We start from the raw sequence: 15664 nt of genomic DNA on the forward strand, positions 1-15664 counted from the left end.
TGATTTGCATTACTGGGACTAAAAACAAATGAGAGCAGAGAAATACACACTTTGTCTTTAGGTGCTGACAAATCATTGTGTCCGTGTGTAAATTATTTAACAGGTTCTGGCTCTGGTGGAAACCTGAGCATAATTAGATTGCAATAAAATAACATTAGTGTGGATAGGCTGTTAGGTGATGTAATTGGCTGCTCCGGTGGTCATGGTTCAAATGATGAGGTCGACTGTCACATCTTCCACTGGTCCTGGACACGCTGTCCCTAGAGACTGGCAGTCGACACAGACAGGGCCTCACTGTATGACTTTACACACTCGGCTTCCTGTGCAGTGGAAGCCATGATGTGTGCAAAGTTGATAAGTTGAACCTATATCTGTAAGGTTAAGGGAACACTGGCCTACATCTCTTTGATTTGTGAGTTGTGTCATATGTTGTGTCTGAAAACAGTGAGTGGGAGAGAAAAAAGTGAGAATACCTGTTTCATTACTGAGACATGTGCGCCATCTAGTGTCCAGATGTGGAGCTGCACTCAAATGTAGGGAGTCAAAAGCCAGTTTACATGCAGGACCACATGCACCTGTCAGAAATGTGAATACAAATTTTGAATAATGCTATGTTATTCTGTATACAAAGGCACATCATACACATGCTCAGTTCCTCTACAGATTATGTAGATAGGTAGTTGAAGTTGTTACACTAAGCGAGTGACTCATGTTACAAAGTAAAGAATTCACAGGCAGGTTTACATTACTGCTGTAACTCTTTAACTCTGACAGTAGCAGTTGTAAGGTGGTAAAAGGATACAGAGGCCTCGCTCAGCTTGGTCGTTTATCATCTACTCCTCAGTGGCTTTCCTACAACTTTGACACAAATAGGGGAACGCGATCTTCACCAAGTGCTTACTGTTAAATTATTGATTGTCATAAAACATGAATGAGTCAATAGCTGCAATGCAATTGTTAATCATCATTTGCGCATAACTGCGAGCTGTAGGCCCACATCTGAAAGTCTGTCATGTCACTGATGTGAGTGAATATGCCATCATTTAACTTAATTAGCAGGTAGAAATAAATGGGTGTTTTAAATGCACGTCTGTTCAAAAAAATATGCCTAATGGATAAAAAGGTGCATTGTTGAAGAGGTGAATGTAAGATAATAGTTTTACACTTTGTACTAGTAAGAGTTTTAAATCGCTTACAGCCAATAACCCTTTCCTTTATGTTAAAGTATTAACACTTGAACAGGTAAGCAGCTGATGCTGTAACACCAATTCACTAGTAAAAGCCTCGTCAAAAGGATTGTTTATTAAGAGTTACAGTATATGGACGTTAGATTTAAATACATACATTTACTGTCTTCATACTATTAATGAAAATAAGCAGAAAGCATAGAAAGTTTACACATTTTATCACAGAACTCGTAACACGCTGTGAAAAAAAAAAAAACTTTCAGGAGTTTAAAAGTTTGTTAGTAAATGTTTGGAGGGCACTGCTTCATACATTTATTTCAAACAAACAATTGAAACACCTTTTATACCATGAACCAACCACCGAAGCGCTAGGTGAGTGCTTAGGTTAATAACACATTATTCATGATAAACTTTTTCTTACCCAATCCTCTGTAGCGCTTCCCTCCAACCCTGGGCATTTTCGTCTTTTAATAAGCGATAACGTCAGTCTTATGGTCCTTAAATTTACATATAGACGTATTGACGACGTATAATGTAAGTTTTAAACGTGTAATACTGATGTTTTTATATTTCATACATTGTGAGAACGAAGCTGCATTGCTCTGTATTCTGACCACAGTTTCAGCTTTGTCGGTAGGAACCTTTCTTCGGTGGGGGGAAAAAATCGCTTGAACTGGGGCGTTTTTAAACCGGTGCACACAAAGTGAACTGTCACCCCTCGAATAGGCTTATTGTTTTGATTTAGCAGGCTGTGTTTCAGTGTGAGGCGGCTGACGGAAAGATACATTAAATACAACCAGTACCGCTTAATGAAACATATACAAACAGTGTAAATAATGAACGCGTCGCACAGATTCCGGCGTTTCTGTTGACAGACAGATGCTTTCTCCAAAATAAGCTAAGCTAACGTAGCGCACGTAGCTTTGGCAACAACATGACGACGATGCGGAGCTGTGTGTAGGAGCGACCCCAGCAGACATTGGATCGAGCCGGTTTCCTGCTTGTCAATCAGTCAAAGATTATCTTGTCTTTGCGTCTGAAAAGCAACAACTCGGCCTCGTAAAACAAACAACATTTGTCAGATTTCACCGAAAGTTATCTTGCAAGAGGTAGGTGGACATATCTGAAAATTTGGCTTGCTAGCGTTGACCGAATTGACTTTTTTAAATTAAGTGTTTTTTTATAATATTGTAGCCATTTAGTAAAATGTCAAATGTCTCTTTGCTGTGTAATAATTGTGGTCGGTGAAACAACATTGCAGCGCTTCATTTCAATGGGTGAGGAAAAGCCGGACACGCTGGACTTTGTGAAGGATTTCCAGGAGTATCTGAGCCAGCAGACTCAACATGTCAACATGATATCAGGCTCCGTAAGTGGTGTTAAGGAGGCGGACGAGCTGCCACCAGGTAAAACTACCTATGTGTCATTTTAATGTGACCAACCTTGAGCGTTTAGAAGTGTTGATTCAGCTGGCAGGTTTGTAAATAACCATGCTCTTTTATTTAACGCAGTCCAACACACATGATACTAAAGTGTTGGACTACATGTTTTCTTAGATTAACAGCAATGTCTGTTATTAAAATACATTCAAAGCACTTGTCAAGTAAAGTAATAAGTTCTGTTACTGTGCCTTAACACAGACTGTAGTCAGAATGGACTGGATCACCCCTCCGTGGACATATCACTGGAGGACAGCACAGGGATCCTGGTGGATGGTTTTGAGAGGACCTATGATGGCAAACTAAAGTGCCGCTATTGCAACTATGCCACCAGAGGCACGGCCAGACTCATTGAGCATATCCGAATTCACACCGGTCAGTAATCGTAGTTTTATTTGAGCAAGAAAATACGGCATTGGGAGGGGGTTTTGTCATTAAGCCTGTTTTTCTTCATTTTTACAGGAGAGAAGCCTCATCGTTGCCACCTCTGCCCGTTTGCCTCGGCCTACGAGCGTCACCTGGAGGCCCACATGCGGTCCCACACAGGCGAGAAGCCGTACAAGTGTGAGCTGTGCTCTTTCCGCTGCAGCGATCGTAGTAACCTGTCGCATCATCGCCGTCGACGGCACAAACTCCTTCCAATGAAAGGTGCTCGCTCACTGTCCCACAAGAAGATGCTGAGTGTTTTACAGAAGAAGGCCAGCTCTTTGGGCTATGGCCGACGACTCCTAATCAACTTCAGCCCCCCTTCTATGGTGGTACACAAGGCGGACAATGTGAATGACTTCTCCCATGAGCTGCCTCACTTGCGTCAGGAGACCTACGATAGTCAGAGTCGAGCAGTGGAGGATGGGCACTCGTCAAATCAAAACCACCATCACCATGACTTGGTTATGGATAACCCCTTGAACCAGCTGTCCACCCTTGCAGGCCAGTTGGCCAGCCTCCCCTCTGAGTCCCAGGCCCAGACTCAACCTCCCATGTCTCCAGGAGCAGAGTCCATCGTGGACGAGAAGCCTTTCCTCATCCAGCAGCCCCACCCTGCCACAGCTCCCGTTGCTGTCACGGCCAGCATGGCCCACGCCTCCTCCTCTTCCCCAATCACCCCAGAGCCGCGGGCTCCTCCCCACAGCCACTGCAGCCCAGGAGGGGGACCCTGCAGTGAGCACAGTGGGCGCACCAGTACCCCTAGTATCTCAAACAGCCAACCTAGTACGCCTGCCCCAGGCCTGTCCGCCCCGCTCCAGGATCCCCATCACTGCCAGCACTGTGATATCTACTTCCCTGACAACATCCTCTACACCATCCACATGGGCTGCCATGGCTACGAAAACCCATTCCAGTGCAACATCTGTGGCCACAAGTGCAAGAGCAAGTATGACTTTGCCTGCCACTTTGCCCGTGGACAGCACAAGTAAAGGACCACTGAAAAGGAAAACTACAAAAAAACTTTTAATGGACACCTTGTTTTATTATTTTCATAGTCATTTTATTTATTGGCCTCTTACTCGGCCTTGATGTAGCCTAGCCTTTGAAAGTTGTACTCAAACCAGAAAATGGTACCTTTCAGAGGGTTTTCTTTTTGTATTGTGCCCATTCAACTGTATTATGAAGGGGTGATCAGTGTTTTTAACTGGTTGAGAATTTATTTGTGGTGGTGGAGGAAGGTTCATGATGTTCTACATAGCCAAACTACTTAACCTCCCTGAATGTAGTAGGTTGCAGAATACACAATTTTCCTTGATATTTTTTCTCCTTTATGGTTTGGATTTTCTGTAAATGTAGCACAGACATGAATGCTGTTCTCAAAGTTGAGCCTCCAGTACATTGACACATTTCTTTAACAGTGGCTAATGGAAGGAATACAATCAGTTGTTTAACGTTTTGTTAAAGTCATAGGAATCTACTATGTGCGGAATACATCATTTGAGGAAACCATACTCTTGTTTACCTTCCAAGAGAGTTTGGGTTGGAGGGGCTCCTCACACAACTGGTTGGCTCTAGTTCAACGCGTCCCTTTCAGAAAAATACAAGCCGCAAAATAAACAACTTTTTTACAGGGTATCTCTAGGTTGGCCACCCAAATAAATTCTCACCACTCCTGAAGTTTTGTCAACAGATTGATCTGATGATAAAAAAAAGAGTGAACCTGCTCGATCTAGAGTGGTCTCACTTAAGCCTTTTTGAAATTATTTCAATGCTTGGTGCATTACTACTCTTACTTTGCAGTGCCTGATATGGTCACTTCTCTTGTGTGGCCTAGACAGAGAGGACTGTTAGTTGAATAGTTATTATCACAAATCTCCTCTGCTTGCTGTAACGAAAAGGCCCAGAGCCTTCGACATAAAAGGTTTGGCCACTGTAGTCTTCTATGGTAGCCATGACTTTTTGTTGCCAAAATTATGTTCCATGAATGCTGCTAAGACATGTTGGGATCAAAACTAAACAGAGGACATCTACAGCAAAAACCTGGCCAAACTTTGTATGGGTGTGTTTTTTTTGGTCAGCCAATCAAGTTGTGACACTAGATTTTCTATAGAAGTTGTGTGTTTGAGACCGTCTCCACAGTGCCCTTCTTCATCAATTTCACTTGTTTTGTTAAAAATGTTTTGTTGTAACCATTTAGTTCCATCATTTCACCATTGAAACTTTTGATATTGTAAGAAATCACTTTGATATCCAGTATCTCCATGTTTAGGAAAGAATCACCAAGTCTTGTGTTTCATGTTTTCAGAATTGCTGTGTAGCAACAGGGATGCTGTTTTTTAGCCTTTGTGGTAACACTCACTGAGATTCCCCCATTGGATCCCTTTCTGAATATTACTTACTGAGTATTGTATTCTGAGTGGTTGGATAGATGTTCAGTGTCAAAAAAGCAAAACATTTTGCAGTAAGACTGCTACTTTATCAAGATTGTTCTTTGTATTGGGTACGGTTGTCTGTTGCTTAGCAACATGTGTGGAGAACATAGTTACTGTTTTTAGGACCACCTCCGTGTCACCATGCTAACCAGTAATAGGGGCCTCCAGTAATGACTGCCGTACGTTGTCTCAGTGTGTCGTAGGTTCATTGGTAATGGTGAATGTCGAAGCCTGATGGCGATCACTCATTCCCTCTGGGATGGCAAATCATTTTATTGTGACATGGATTAATAATCATACTAATTTATAAGTAAAGTGTTTTATAACCGAACTGTGCTTTGTCTTTTATTCATCCCATGTTTATACAAGATGTGAGCGTGACATAAGGAATTTCACAAACATGGTCTGCTTTTTGATAATGCTTTTAATCAGATAATGTTATTAAGAGAAAAGATGAGAAAGGAAAGTATAATTCAGTGTCACAATGGACAGAATGAAAAGACTTGTAATGATTGTTAAAGGTGACTGAAGCTGCTTGTTACAGATTGGTTTAAGCCTTGTCCTCCTTCTGAGTCCCTTCTTCCTTTTTCTCGGGGCCTGGAAAAGAGAGCAGTGAGTTTTGTTTTAGTTCTAAACGTATTAGCTACCATTATTCTTCAATGTAATCCATTGTTGTCAAAAGCAGGAATATGTGGCTACAAACCTTTGAGCTGGATTGGACCCAGGACCAGAGTTTGGTGGTCATGTTCTGGCCCCAGGTCTCTGGCCAGACGTCTGACGCAGCCGCGGCGGCAGCGAGAATTTTTGTCAGAGGCTTGGCAAACCAGGACCTTGCATTGAATGTACACAGACTCTGAGGCTCGCAGGAACTTGAAGGCCTTAAAGGTGAATTGGGCATAGGGTCTGGTGCCAGTGGTGTAAGCCCTGTAGGTGTTGTCTGCAGTACATCTAAAGAAAGACAGAGTTAGTGGACGAATGTTTTAGTAAGAATAACAAGAGTAGGGTCCTATATCCACCAAATACTATGATTTATTTTATATATATTGTAGTGGCAGAATTAAGTATTTAGTTTAATTAACTAATATGTTAAAATCCAACCTGCCTATTTCTGCGCTAAAAGCTAAAAAGCAGTATCAACGAAAGTTAAAGTACACAATTTGCAGAAAAATGTTCTGTGGCAGACATATTGTCAAACACAACTTTATCAGACTGTTAGTAAAGATGCATCAGTGTCTAATGATCTAAAGTAATCTATTTCAGTTGCTAGTTTATACAAATTAGTTAGGTCTACTGGGATGTGAGAAACACGAGGTACATCTGAGATAATAATTGTTTTATTACTTTATCAAAGCTGTCCTGTAATGAAAACTTATGAGGGCATGACTGGACACTCGGCTGAGGGTAACACTTCTCATTGTCCACCAGCGGGCCGGTCAAGTGGCTGTGCAGTTTGGTGAGGTTGCTAGACAACTTAAAAATTCAGTTGACAGCACCCACATAGACTTCCCCAGGTTTGTTGTGGATGGCCAGATGTGTAAGCCCCCACTCAGAAGGGGTAAATCATTTGAAGGGCGGGGGTTGGCCTCCAGAGAAGGATGAGCTCATGATGATAAGCAAGAGGAGGAAACTTTTCATTCAGCTCATCATTTTGTATTGCTATTCAAATAACACCAACAGTTCACTAGAAAAAATAATTTGTTTTTTCATAATATTTCCCCTTTAAGCTGCTGTTTAGGAGTTTATCATTTTTGTGTTTATGAGAATGTATAACTTGTAAAGTAACTATAAGCCTATCTGAAAAATGTAGGTATAATAGTTCTCTCTATAATGTAGTGGCATGTTTGTATAGAGAAGCAATATATGGAAATAATAGAGTGCCTCAACATTATATTTATACCTCGACTTCCTAGTCTTGATTTTAAAAACTTGCTATAGAGCCCAGTGCAGGTTATTCGCTCTATCTGCACTTTTTTTTGGGTAACAAAAAAATCAACCCACACCCTCTTCTTACCCGTTACGGACCAGGTAGTAAGGTCTGCTGGTGAAATCGTGGGGTGACGGTGAGGTCACACAGGTGTCAAGAAAGAGGACCAGGTTTCCCTCATGACTCTTCAGATCCACTTGAACGTACAAGTTTTGGTTGAGCGTCACCTTGTATGGCACTTGAGTCACCTGAGAGGATGAAAGTAAAGATGTCACCAGTGTTCCTGAAAAAAAGTTGCACAACTTAACTCTGCGACCACACCTTATTGTAGAAGTTCCCAGATGTGTAGTAATCCATGCTGGTGTTGAATTTTCCTGTCCCTGTAATGCTGCTGTTATCACGATGATGGATGAGAAACATCGTCTGAGCCACCGAGTCTTGATCCATTCGGCATCCCACGCTCAGTTTAAAGTAAGACTCCCGCGTGATCTCTCCATGGTTGGTGGTGTAGGCTTTGATTGTGTTGGTGTACACAACTCTGCCATTCTCTAACTGTCAAGGTGAAAACAGTTAAACCACTCAACATTTCACTGAACTTGTGGTACAATAGTTAAGAAGTTAAGGATATTGTTTATGTTTTCCTGAAGGTGATGAGTCGTCTACCTTTTGAACGTTGCCACAAGTATCAATGGGGTAATTGAAGACCACCTGATATCTGTTGACCTGGGGTCTGCAGTTCGGGTCGTTCAGGTACAGACTGTTACCATCGTAGCCGAGCGAGCTCAGGTAAGAACGCTCAATCGCAATGCTCATGTTGTCTGAGGAACAGCTCACTCGACCTGACAAAACACATTTCAACTGTTTGGATTACTCGAGGACAGAGTTAGAACGTTTTGAGGCCATGCTTGTGAGTGGGTCGCACAGTTGGTTGACTGAGCTATCCTGGTTATTTTTTTAAACAAATTGAATCAAGTTTGGTCCCTAAAATGTCTAACAATGGGTACAATGTTGACCAGTGACCTCAGATGTCTTTTTCTGTCCTTACATATGATCAGTTGACCGTCTAACAGAAGTAAAGAACACAGAAAATATTCACATTCTATAAACTGGATCAGAAGTTGCACTGAAAGCAGCCATTGAGACTCATTTAAAAAGGATAGTGGCCATAAATCAAGAAAGCAAAGTCTGAAATTTCCATTTTTTTTGTCCCTATTATGCAAGTACCTGAGCTTGGTGGTAAAGAGGTCAAGAAGTCAGCACTGAACCCTCGACCAACCACAGAACTGTCAGTCCTGAAGACCACAGTCATGTATTTGGAGGTAGAGTAGAAAGTACTCTGACTGTCATTGCAGACTTTCCCCAGAAAGCTTGAGCTGACAGACGGCCCGTCGTAGATTGAAATGGAGTCACAAGAGCAGCAGTTCTCCAATCTGCCCATTAAGAAACAATAAAAGCCATGATTTTTTTTTTTTATCGCAATAATAAGCAAAACTCATTCATGATAATTATCAATTCAGCAGCTGCATCAATGGTAAAGGATTTTCTGTACACAGTAAATTGTTATATTTATATCCAATTATAATGTGTCTCATTTATACTGAAGATCTCCAAAAAGCTCTTAATTCTTCACTCACTCCAGGTACGTGAATGACAAGAAGATTCTGTGGTCGTCTGCAGCTCTGAGATACCAAACACAGTAAGCATTGTCGTGGTAGTAGTTTGGGTGGTTGGGGCTGGAGAAGTTGCCAGAGCCAAACAGTGAGCCTCCACATGGGCTTGCTAAAGGGTGGGTAAGAGGGTACATGAGAGTCATTACATTTAGATACAGTATGCTGCTTTATTTGTACATTGAGGATCCTACCGGTGCCTGGTTGTTCAGTTGTGGAATAGCAGTAGGCTGTTTGGGGGGGGGGGGGGGGAATCGACCATTAGTTTCAGTATAACTTTGGATGATAAAAAAACAATTGCTGAGCTTTACATGCTAATACGTACAGTAGTAGTCACGACAACAGTTTCCTTTGTATTCACAGGAGCTGGAGCAGGAGCAGCTTCCCATGTGTCTGCCACAGTTGTAACGACAGGAAGGCTGATCTGAGCGACGTATAAGAGAAGTTTTAAAAAAAAGAATCAGTAAGCTCTTCTTCGAGCAGAATATGATGGTCACATTTTCCACATATACTGTGTTTTGAGATTTTCACACCTGTTGTGGCTGGCCAATCAGTGGTGGAGCTGCAGTACCCTGTATGACAGAGAAGGAACGGTTAAAATCAATTACAAACTTCTTTCACTTTTTGTAATTGAGTTAAATACACATGCTCATAGGTCTGTTGAATCTTAAACTAACAAACATTGCCAAACCAATGTCCTTATTGCTATTCAATCCTCTAGCAGCAGGACTTTGCAGTAGTCTAAGTTACTGAAGTATAATGTTTGAGTGTGTAATAGCAGCAGGCTGTTTGACAAAATTAACATGAGTGTCAGTATTATTTTGGTTGAAATTTTGATCTAAGTTTACTAAACGTTGCACGACACATGATACTTACAGTAGTAGTCTTGACAACAGTTTCCATAGTATACACAGGAGCTGGAGCAGGAGCAGCTTCCCATGTGTCCGCCACAGTTGTAACGACAGGAAGGCTGATCTGAGCGACGTATAAGAGAAGTTTTAAAAAAAAAAAGAATCAGTAAGCTCTTCTTCGAGCAGAATATGATGGTCACATTTTCCACATATACTGTGTTTTGAGATTTTCACACCTGTTGTGGGTTCGACTGGCCAATGAGTGGCGTAGCTGCAGTACGCTATATGACAGAGAAGGGGCCGTTAAAATCAATTACAAACTTCTTTCACTTTTTGTAATTGAGTTAAATACACATGCTCATAGGTCTGTTGAATCAGGCTGTTTGACAAAATTAACATGAGTGTCAGCATTTTTTTGGATCAAAGTTTACAAAGCGTTGCAAGACTCATGATACCTACAGGAGTAGTCATGACAACAGTTTCCATTGTATGGACAGGAGCTGGAGCAGGAGCAGCTTCCCATGTGCATGCCACAGTTGTTGCGACACGAAGGCTGATCTGAGCGACGTATAAGAGACATTTTTTTTAAAAGAATCAGCAAGCTCTTCTTCGAGCAGAATATGATGGTCACATTTTCCACATATACTGTGTTTTGAGATTTTCACACCTGTTGTGGCTGGCGAATCAGTGGTGGAGCTGCAGTACCCTGTATGACAGAGAAGGAACGGTTAAAATCAATTACAAACTTCTTTCACTTTTTGTAATTGAGTTAAATACACATGCTCATAGGTCTGTTGAATCTTAAACTAACAAACATTGCCAAACCAATGTCCTTATTGCTATTCAATCCTCTAGCAGCAGGACTTTGCAGTAGTCTAAGTTACTGAAGTATAATGTTTGAGTGTGTAATAGCAGCAGGCTGTTTGACAAAATTAACATGAGTGTCAGTATTATTTTGGTTGAAATTTTGATCTAAGTTTACTAAACGTTGCACGACACATGATACTTACAGGAGTAGTCATGACAACAGTTTCCATAGTATTCACAGGAGCTGGAGCAGGAGCAGCTTCCCATGTGTCCGCCACAGTTGTAGCGACAGGAAGGCTGATCTGAGCGACGTATAAGAGAAGTTTTTTTTAAAAGAATCAGTAAGCTCTTCTTCGAGCAGAATATGATGGTCACATTTTCCACATATACTGTGTTTTGAGATTTTCACACCTGTTGTGGCTGGCGAATCAGTGGTGGAGCTGCAGTACCCTGTATGACAGAGAAGGAACGGTTAAAATCAATTACAAACTTCTTTCACTTTTTGTAATTGAGTTAAATACACATGCTCATAGGTCTGTTGAATCTTAAACTAACAAACATTGCCAAACCAATGTCCTTATTGCTGTTCAATCCTCTAGCAGCAGGACTTTGCAGTAGTCTAAGTTACTGAAGTATAATGTTTGAGTGTGTAATAGCAGCAGAAATTAACATGAGTGTCAGTATTATTTTGGTTGAAATTTTGATCTAAGTTTACTAAACGTTGCACGACACATGATACTTACAGGAGTAGTCATGACAACAGTTTCCATAGTATTCACAGGAGCTGGAGCAGGAGCAGCTTCCCATGTGCATGCCACAGTTGTGGAGACACGAAGACTGATCTGTAAGACATGAAATGGAAGTTTTTTTTAAATCAGTTATCTTCTTCTAGCAGAATATGGTAGTCAAATTTTCCCATATACTGTAGGTTGTCGTGAGCATTTCATACCTGTGGTGGTTGTTTCAGGCCAATAAGTGGTGTACATGTAGCTGCAGTAATCTACATGCCAGAGAGAGTAAGAGAAAGTCAATACCGTTTTTCACACCTCTTATTGTGCAACACAGTCATTCTGGACTAACTGGGCCCATTTGCTCCAAAGTAAAAAGTAGATCGCATTAAAGCTATCTCATTGGATCAAATCTTGATTTCAAATAGCAAAGCATTATCAAATCACGTTAGCCAATGTTGTTTTCTATCCAAATAAAATTTCCAGTTTCTTTTAATTAGCCATCTTTTTAAATATTAGGTATTTAAAAAGATGGCTATAGGTAAAGTAGACATTGTTGTTGAAAAAAAACTAATAATGTACATATCAAAAAGAAAGATTTAATTAGAAGTAAATGTGAGGATCTTTCATTTTTCATGGATTTTGGAAGAAAAAAAGGAAGGCCCAAGTGCACATGCAACCTAAAAAGTCTGCAAGTTTATATTTATATGCACTAATATTTGTCTGTTTTTTCTTTTGAAATGGATTACCCATAGGTAAAATGGATTACCTAATCCTAAAATATTGCATTTTCAAATCAGGATCATTCCTATCCAGAGTGAACTCTTCAAACAACAAATTATGAACCCCAAACCCAAAAAGTGTTCATTGTAACAATAATAATAATAATAATAATAATAATAATAATAATACAATAATACAAATAAGCACTCTGAGGATTTTGACTGACTGGTTTCTGCTGCATGCAAGGATTGCTGAACCTGTAAATGCTGTTGATTTGTTAGACATGCAACTTACAGTTGTAGTCATAGCAACAGTTGCCATAGTGTTTACAGGAGCTGGAGCAGGAGCAGCTTCCCATGTTTGAGCCGCAATAGTAACGACAAGAGGGCTGAGCTGAGGGAAACAATTACAATTCTGTCAACCTAATGTTTTGGAGCTTTTGCATTAAAATTGTTTGGTCGTGCTGGTGTTTCAATACCTGAGTAGTCCTTTGTTTGTACTTCAGTCCATCTTTTTTCACCTGATGAGTAATGAGAAAAACAGACAAACAGAAGGGTCAGAGCAATAAAAACACTGACTGGTGACAGTTTGAGTAACAACAGTGATAAAAACCCTCTTTAGGAGTTGCTATCCAAACAAATACATAGTGTATTTAATCAGTCTGATGTTGCAAGTGACTGACCTCAAAATTACAAATGCATGTCTGATCTGTGGAATTATCTAATATGAACATAACAATAATAAAATAGTGCACATTACCTTGCACTGGGTGTGAGAAGATCACACTGCAAAGAACCAAAAGAGTCCACATGGTTACTGTGTTCAGCTCCCAACTTGCTTCAGATGCTGAACATTGCAGCTTAAATAGTCTGGTGAAGTACCCATAAAGTTTCTGATACCAGCAATAGTGACAGTGATAGATTGCTCACAGTCATTGTCGTGAGAAAGACACAGCTGGTTATCCATCATTAAGAGCACTGAAAGATTGTTAACCTCTGACAGCAGGATGTGTTAAATCATATTTCTTTTAGTGATACAGTAAAACTTCATGAGCGTTTTAGGGAACTCGCAAATGAGCAAAGAGTAAAGCACGCATTATGCATGTATACCTCAAATCTGCTTCTGATGTTTGAGTCTCTACTTCTGACCTTCATACTGAAAAATAGTGTCAAGAGCTAACATTTAAAAAAAATTAAATTCAAGATAAAGTGGAAAACTTGTTTTATGATCTCAAATTGGCTTGCTGGCCAAGAATGTTGTCATAGACAAGACATTTTTCAGGATAACTTTGTGTGAACAGTCAAAATAGACTTTGTATTTGGAGAAAAAAAACAAGTAGACATAAAGTTTCATAAATATAAACATTTATTTACAGTGAAATAAATCCTTTGTCACAAGTATGTTTCAAAATAAATGATGGCTTTGTATAGCCTTTGATAATGAAGGATGGAAGGATGAAATATGCATATTGGTAACCGAGTATTTCACCACATGTCTGTGAATATCTGAAAATGTTCAAATAAAGCCTCAGCATAGAGTACATTTGAACTGTCCTGTAAGCATGCACACATAAACAAATCAGATAAATTCATTATTTTAAAAAAAAAGCAAAACATTTTGCAGATTTTTTTTTTTTTTTTTACAAAACCTTGTTAAACTAATGTGTCTAATGCTAATTAGCAAATGCTAGCATGCTAAATTGAACATTGTACCTGCTAGACATTCATTGTGAGCGTCAGCATTTGGTCTCTAGCATTAGTTAAATTCTCTGTATTTAAGGATGCAGGGTTTTGTATTTTTCTGGCATCTATTGGTAATTGCTGTACATAACATAGTATCAGTGTTTTAAAGGTTGGATATTTAAATTACATACAATATTACTATTATCCTCAAGTAGCCTTTAAAACTTTGTTTTTCAAATATGATGTAAGCTGTAGATGTAAGTCCACGATAATATCAGTATAAACATAAAAAAAATATATAGTATATTCTGTGTATTAGTTGACATAGTGGTGGTAACAGGGAGTTAGAATTGATAGGTCAGAGCTATTCTTAATTCAATATGTTTTAAATATTTCAGTCTTTATTTCTTTTTAACAATTTTATTTTTTGCATTTGCCCTCCAAGAATGGCCACCTTAACATGGTGGAGGGGTTTGCCTGTCCTGGTGAACCAGGGCTTGCTGCCACCACGACCCAACCTCGGATAAGCGGAAGAAATTGTATGGATGGATTTTTCATTTGTCAAGAATAAAAATCTATTCCAGTTAGAATTTCAAAATATATGTTCATACCCCTCCAAGCATCCATTTGAATCCTATTCATTATTACATTGATACCAGAGAAGATGCACAAATGTTGCTTGAGTAGTTTTCTGATGTCAGTGTAAGAATGGTGTTCTATCAATGTTACATAAAGTTACTTTCATTTTTGCACAACTCTCAACTTCCCGTTATCAGTTATTGTCACTAAAAGGATGTTGATAAAAGATAAAAACCTGAGTCATAAAACACGACGTGACGTTATGTTTCTCTGTCTGGTGAGAAAATCCTGTGTACCCCGCCTTGTTGAATCAGGTGTGTGTGAAGGATCTTCCTAATAACGTTCAAGGATGTCGCCTCTAAATAACAAATACAAACCATACAGCTTGTAAAACATATTTGCATGCTTATTAAGAACATCTGAATCATGTTTGCTCTTTTCCAAGTACCCATTGTTAGCCCTACACATCTAGCTGTAATAAACAACCACAATTTATATTGAAGTTCAGAGGTTGTGTAAAAAAAGGTTGTGTAAATAAAATAAAAAAAACACAAAGAATGTGATGAGTTGCAAATTATTGAAATCCTATATTTGATTGAAAATATCTAATAAGGACATAAGGACGTTTATTGTCATTGTAGTCTCAATAGAAGCAGCATTTAAAAACCTCAGAAACACAAGATAAGAAGACATCAAGCAGTATTTAAAATCTGGCACCCCATGTACAGATGCTGTAGTCCTAGAAGCTGGCTGTCAAGGTTCAACTCCAACCCGCAACACTTCCCTTCCTGCTCTAGATAGTTAATACTTCTCACTTTTGAAGGAGCTCATTAAGCTTAAATACAAGTCAGTGTCTCTTATATTGTCAATAATTAAAGTGGATTTTAAGGTCATTGTTGTGAAAAAAAAAAACTTTCTGTTATATTACCTATCATTAAAGGTATTTCAATGGTCACTGTAAATAATAGATTTGCACTTATGTCAGGGATTTGATCATATGAATCATGATGTTTATAGATTATAAAAGAAACACAGGAGAAAGCCAAGTTCATAAAGATAACTACTATCTTAGTTGAGTAACGTTTATTTTGAGAAATCATCTTTTCTAAACACTAAAACAAGAGTACCTCAGGGTTCTGAGATTGGTACAATTCTCTTCAGTTTACACAGTTTATACAGACCAAAATCATATCTTGGAGGTTGATAGTTGAATGTG

General features: G+C 39.5%; 2 protein-coding genes across 6 annotated transcripts; one reads left to right on the plus strand and one right to left on the minus strand.

The window, feature by feature from the left end:
• Positions 1-2108: 2108 nt before the first annotated feature.
• ikzf5 (IKAROS family zinc finger 5) lies at positions 2109-4075 on the plus strand. Its single transcript, XM_061039994.1, has 4 exons — positions 2109-2290; positions 2447-2593; positions 2828-3001; positions 3089-4075. Exons 2-4 carry the CDS (start codon positions 2461-2463, stop codon positions 4042-4044), a joined length of 1263 nt encoding a protein of 420 aa, XP_060895977.1. The 5' UTR covers positions 2109-2290; positions 2447-2460; the 3' UTR covers positions 4045-4075.
• Positions 4076-5893: 1818 nt separating this feature from the next.
• On the minus strand, positions 5894-13070 carry LOC132975446 (deleted in malignant brain tumors 1 protein-like). Of its 5 annotated transcripts, none has more exons than XM_061039985.1 (15): positions 12947-13070; positions 12666-12707; positions 12482-12580; positions 11686-11736; positions 10940-11038; positions 10166-10210; positions 9404-9502; positions 9273-9308; positions 9046-9190; positions 8636-8841; positions 8075-8250; positions 7733-7963; positions 7499-7659; positions 6191-6435; positions 5894-6084 (listed from the first exon to the last, which is right to left on the minus strand). In XM_061039985.1, the coding sequence occupies exons 1-15, from the start codon at positions 12996-12998 to the stop codon at positions 6038-6040; spliced, it is 1734 nt and encodes a 577-aa protein (XP_060895968.1). In that variant the 5' UTR covers positions 12999-13070; the 3' UTR covers positions 5894-6037. The 5 variants fall into 5 exon arrangements, with proteins under 5 accessions (XP_060895968.1, XP_060895967.1, XP_060895969.1 ...); XM_061039984.1 differs by lacking the exon at positions 9404-9502 and adding an exon at positions 9955-10053; XM_061039986.1 differs by lacking the exons at positions 9404-9502; positions 10166-10210.
• Positions 13071-15664: the final 2594 nt, after the last annotated feature.

Source organism: Labrus mixtus, chromosome 6, assembly GCF_963584025.1.
Source record: "Labrus mixtus chromosome 6, fLabMix1.1, whole genome shotgun sequence".
Classification (NCBI taxonomy): Eukaryota; Metazoa; Chordata; class Actinopteri; order Labriformes; family Labridae; genus Labrus; species Labrus mixtus.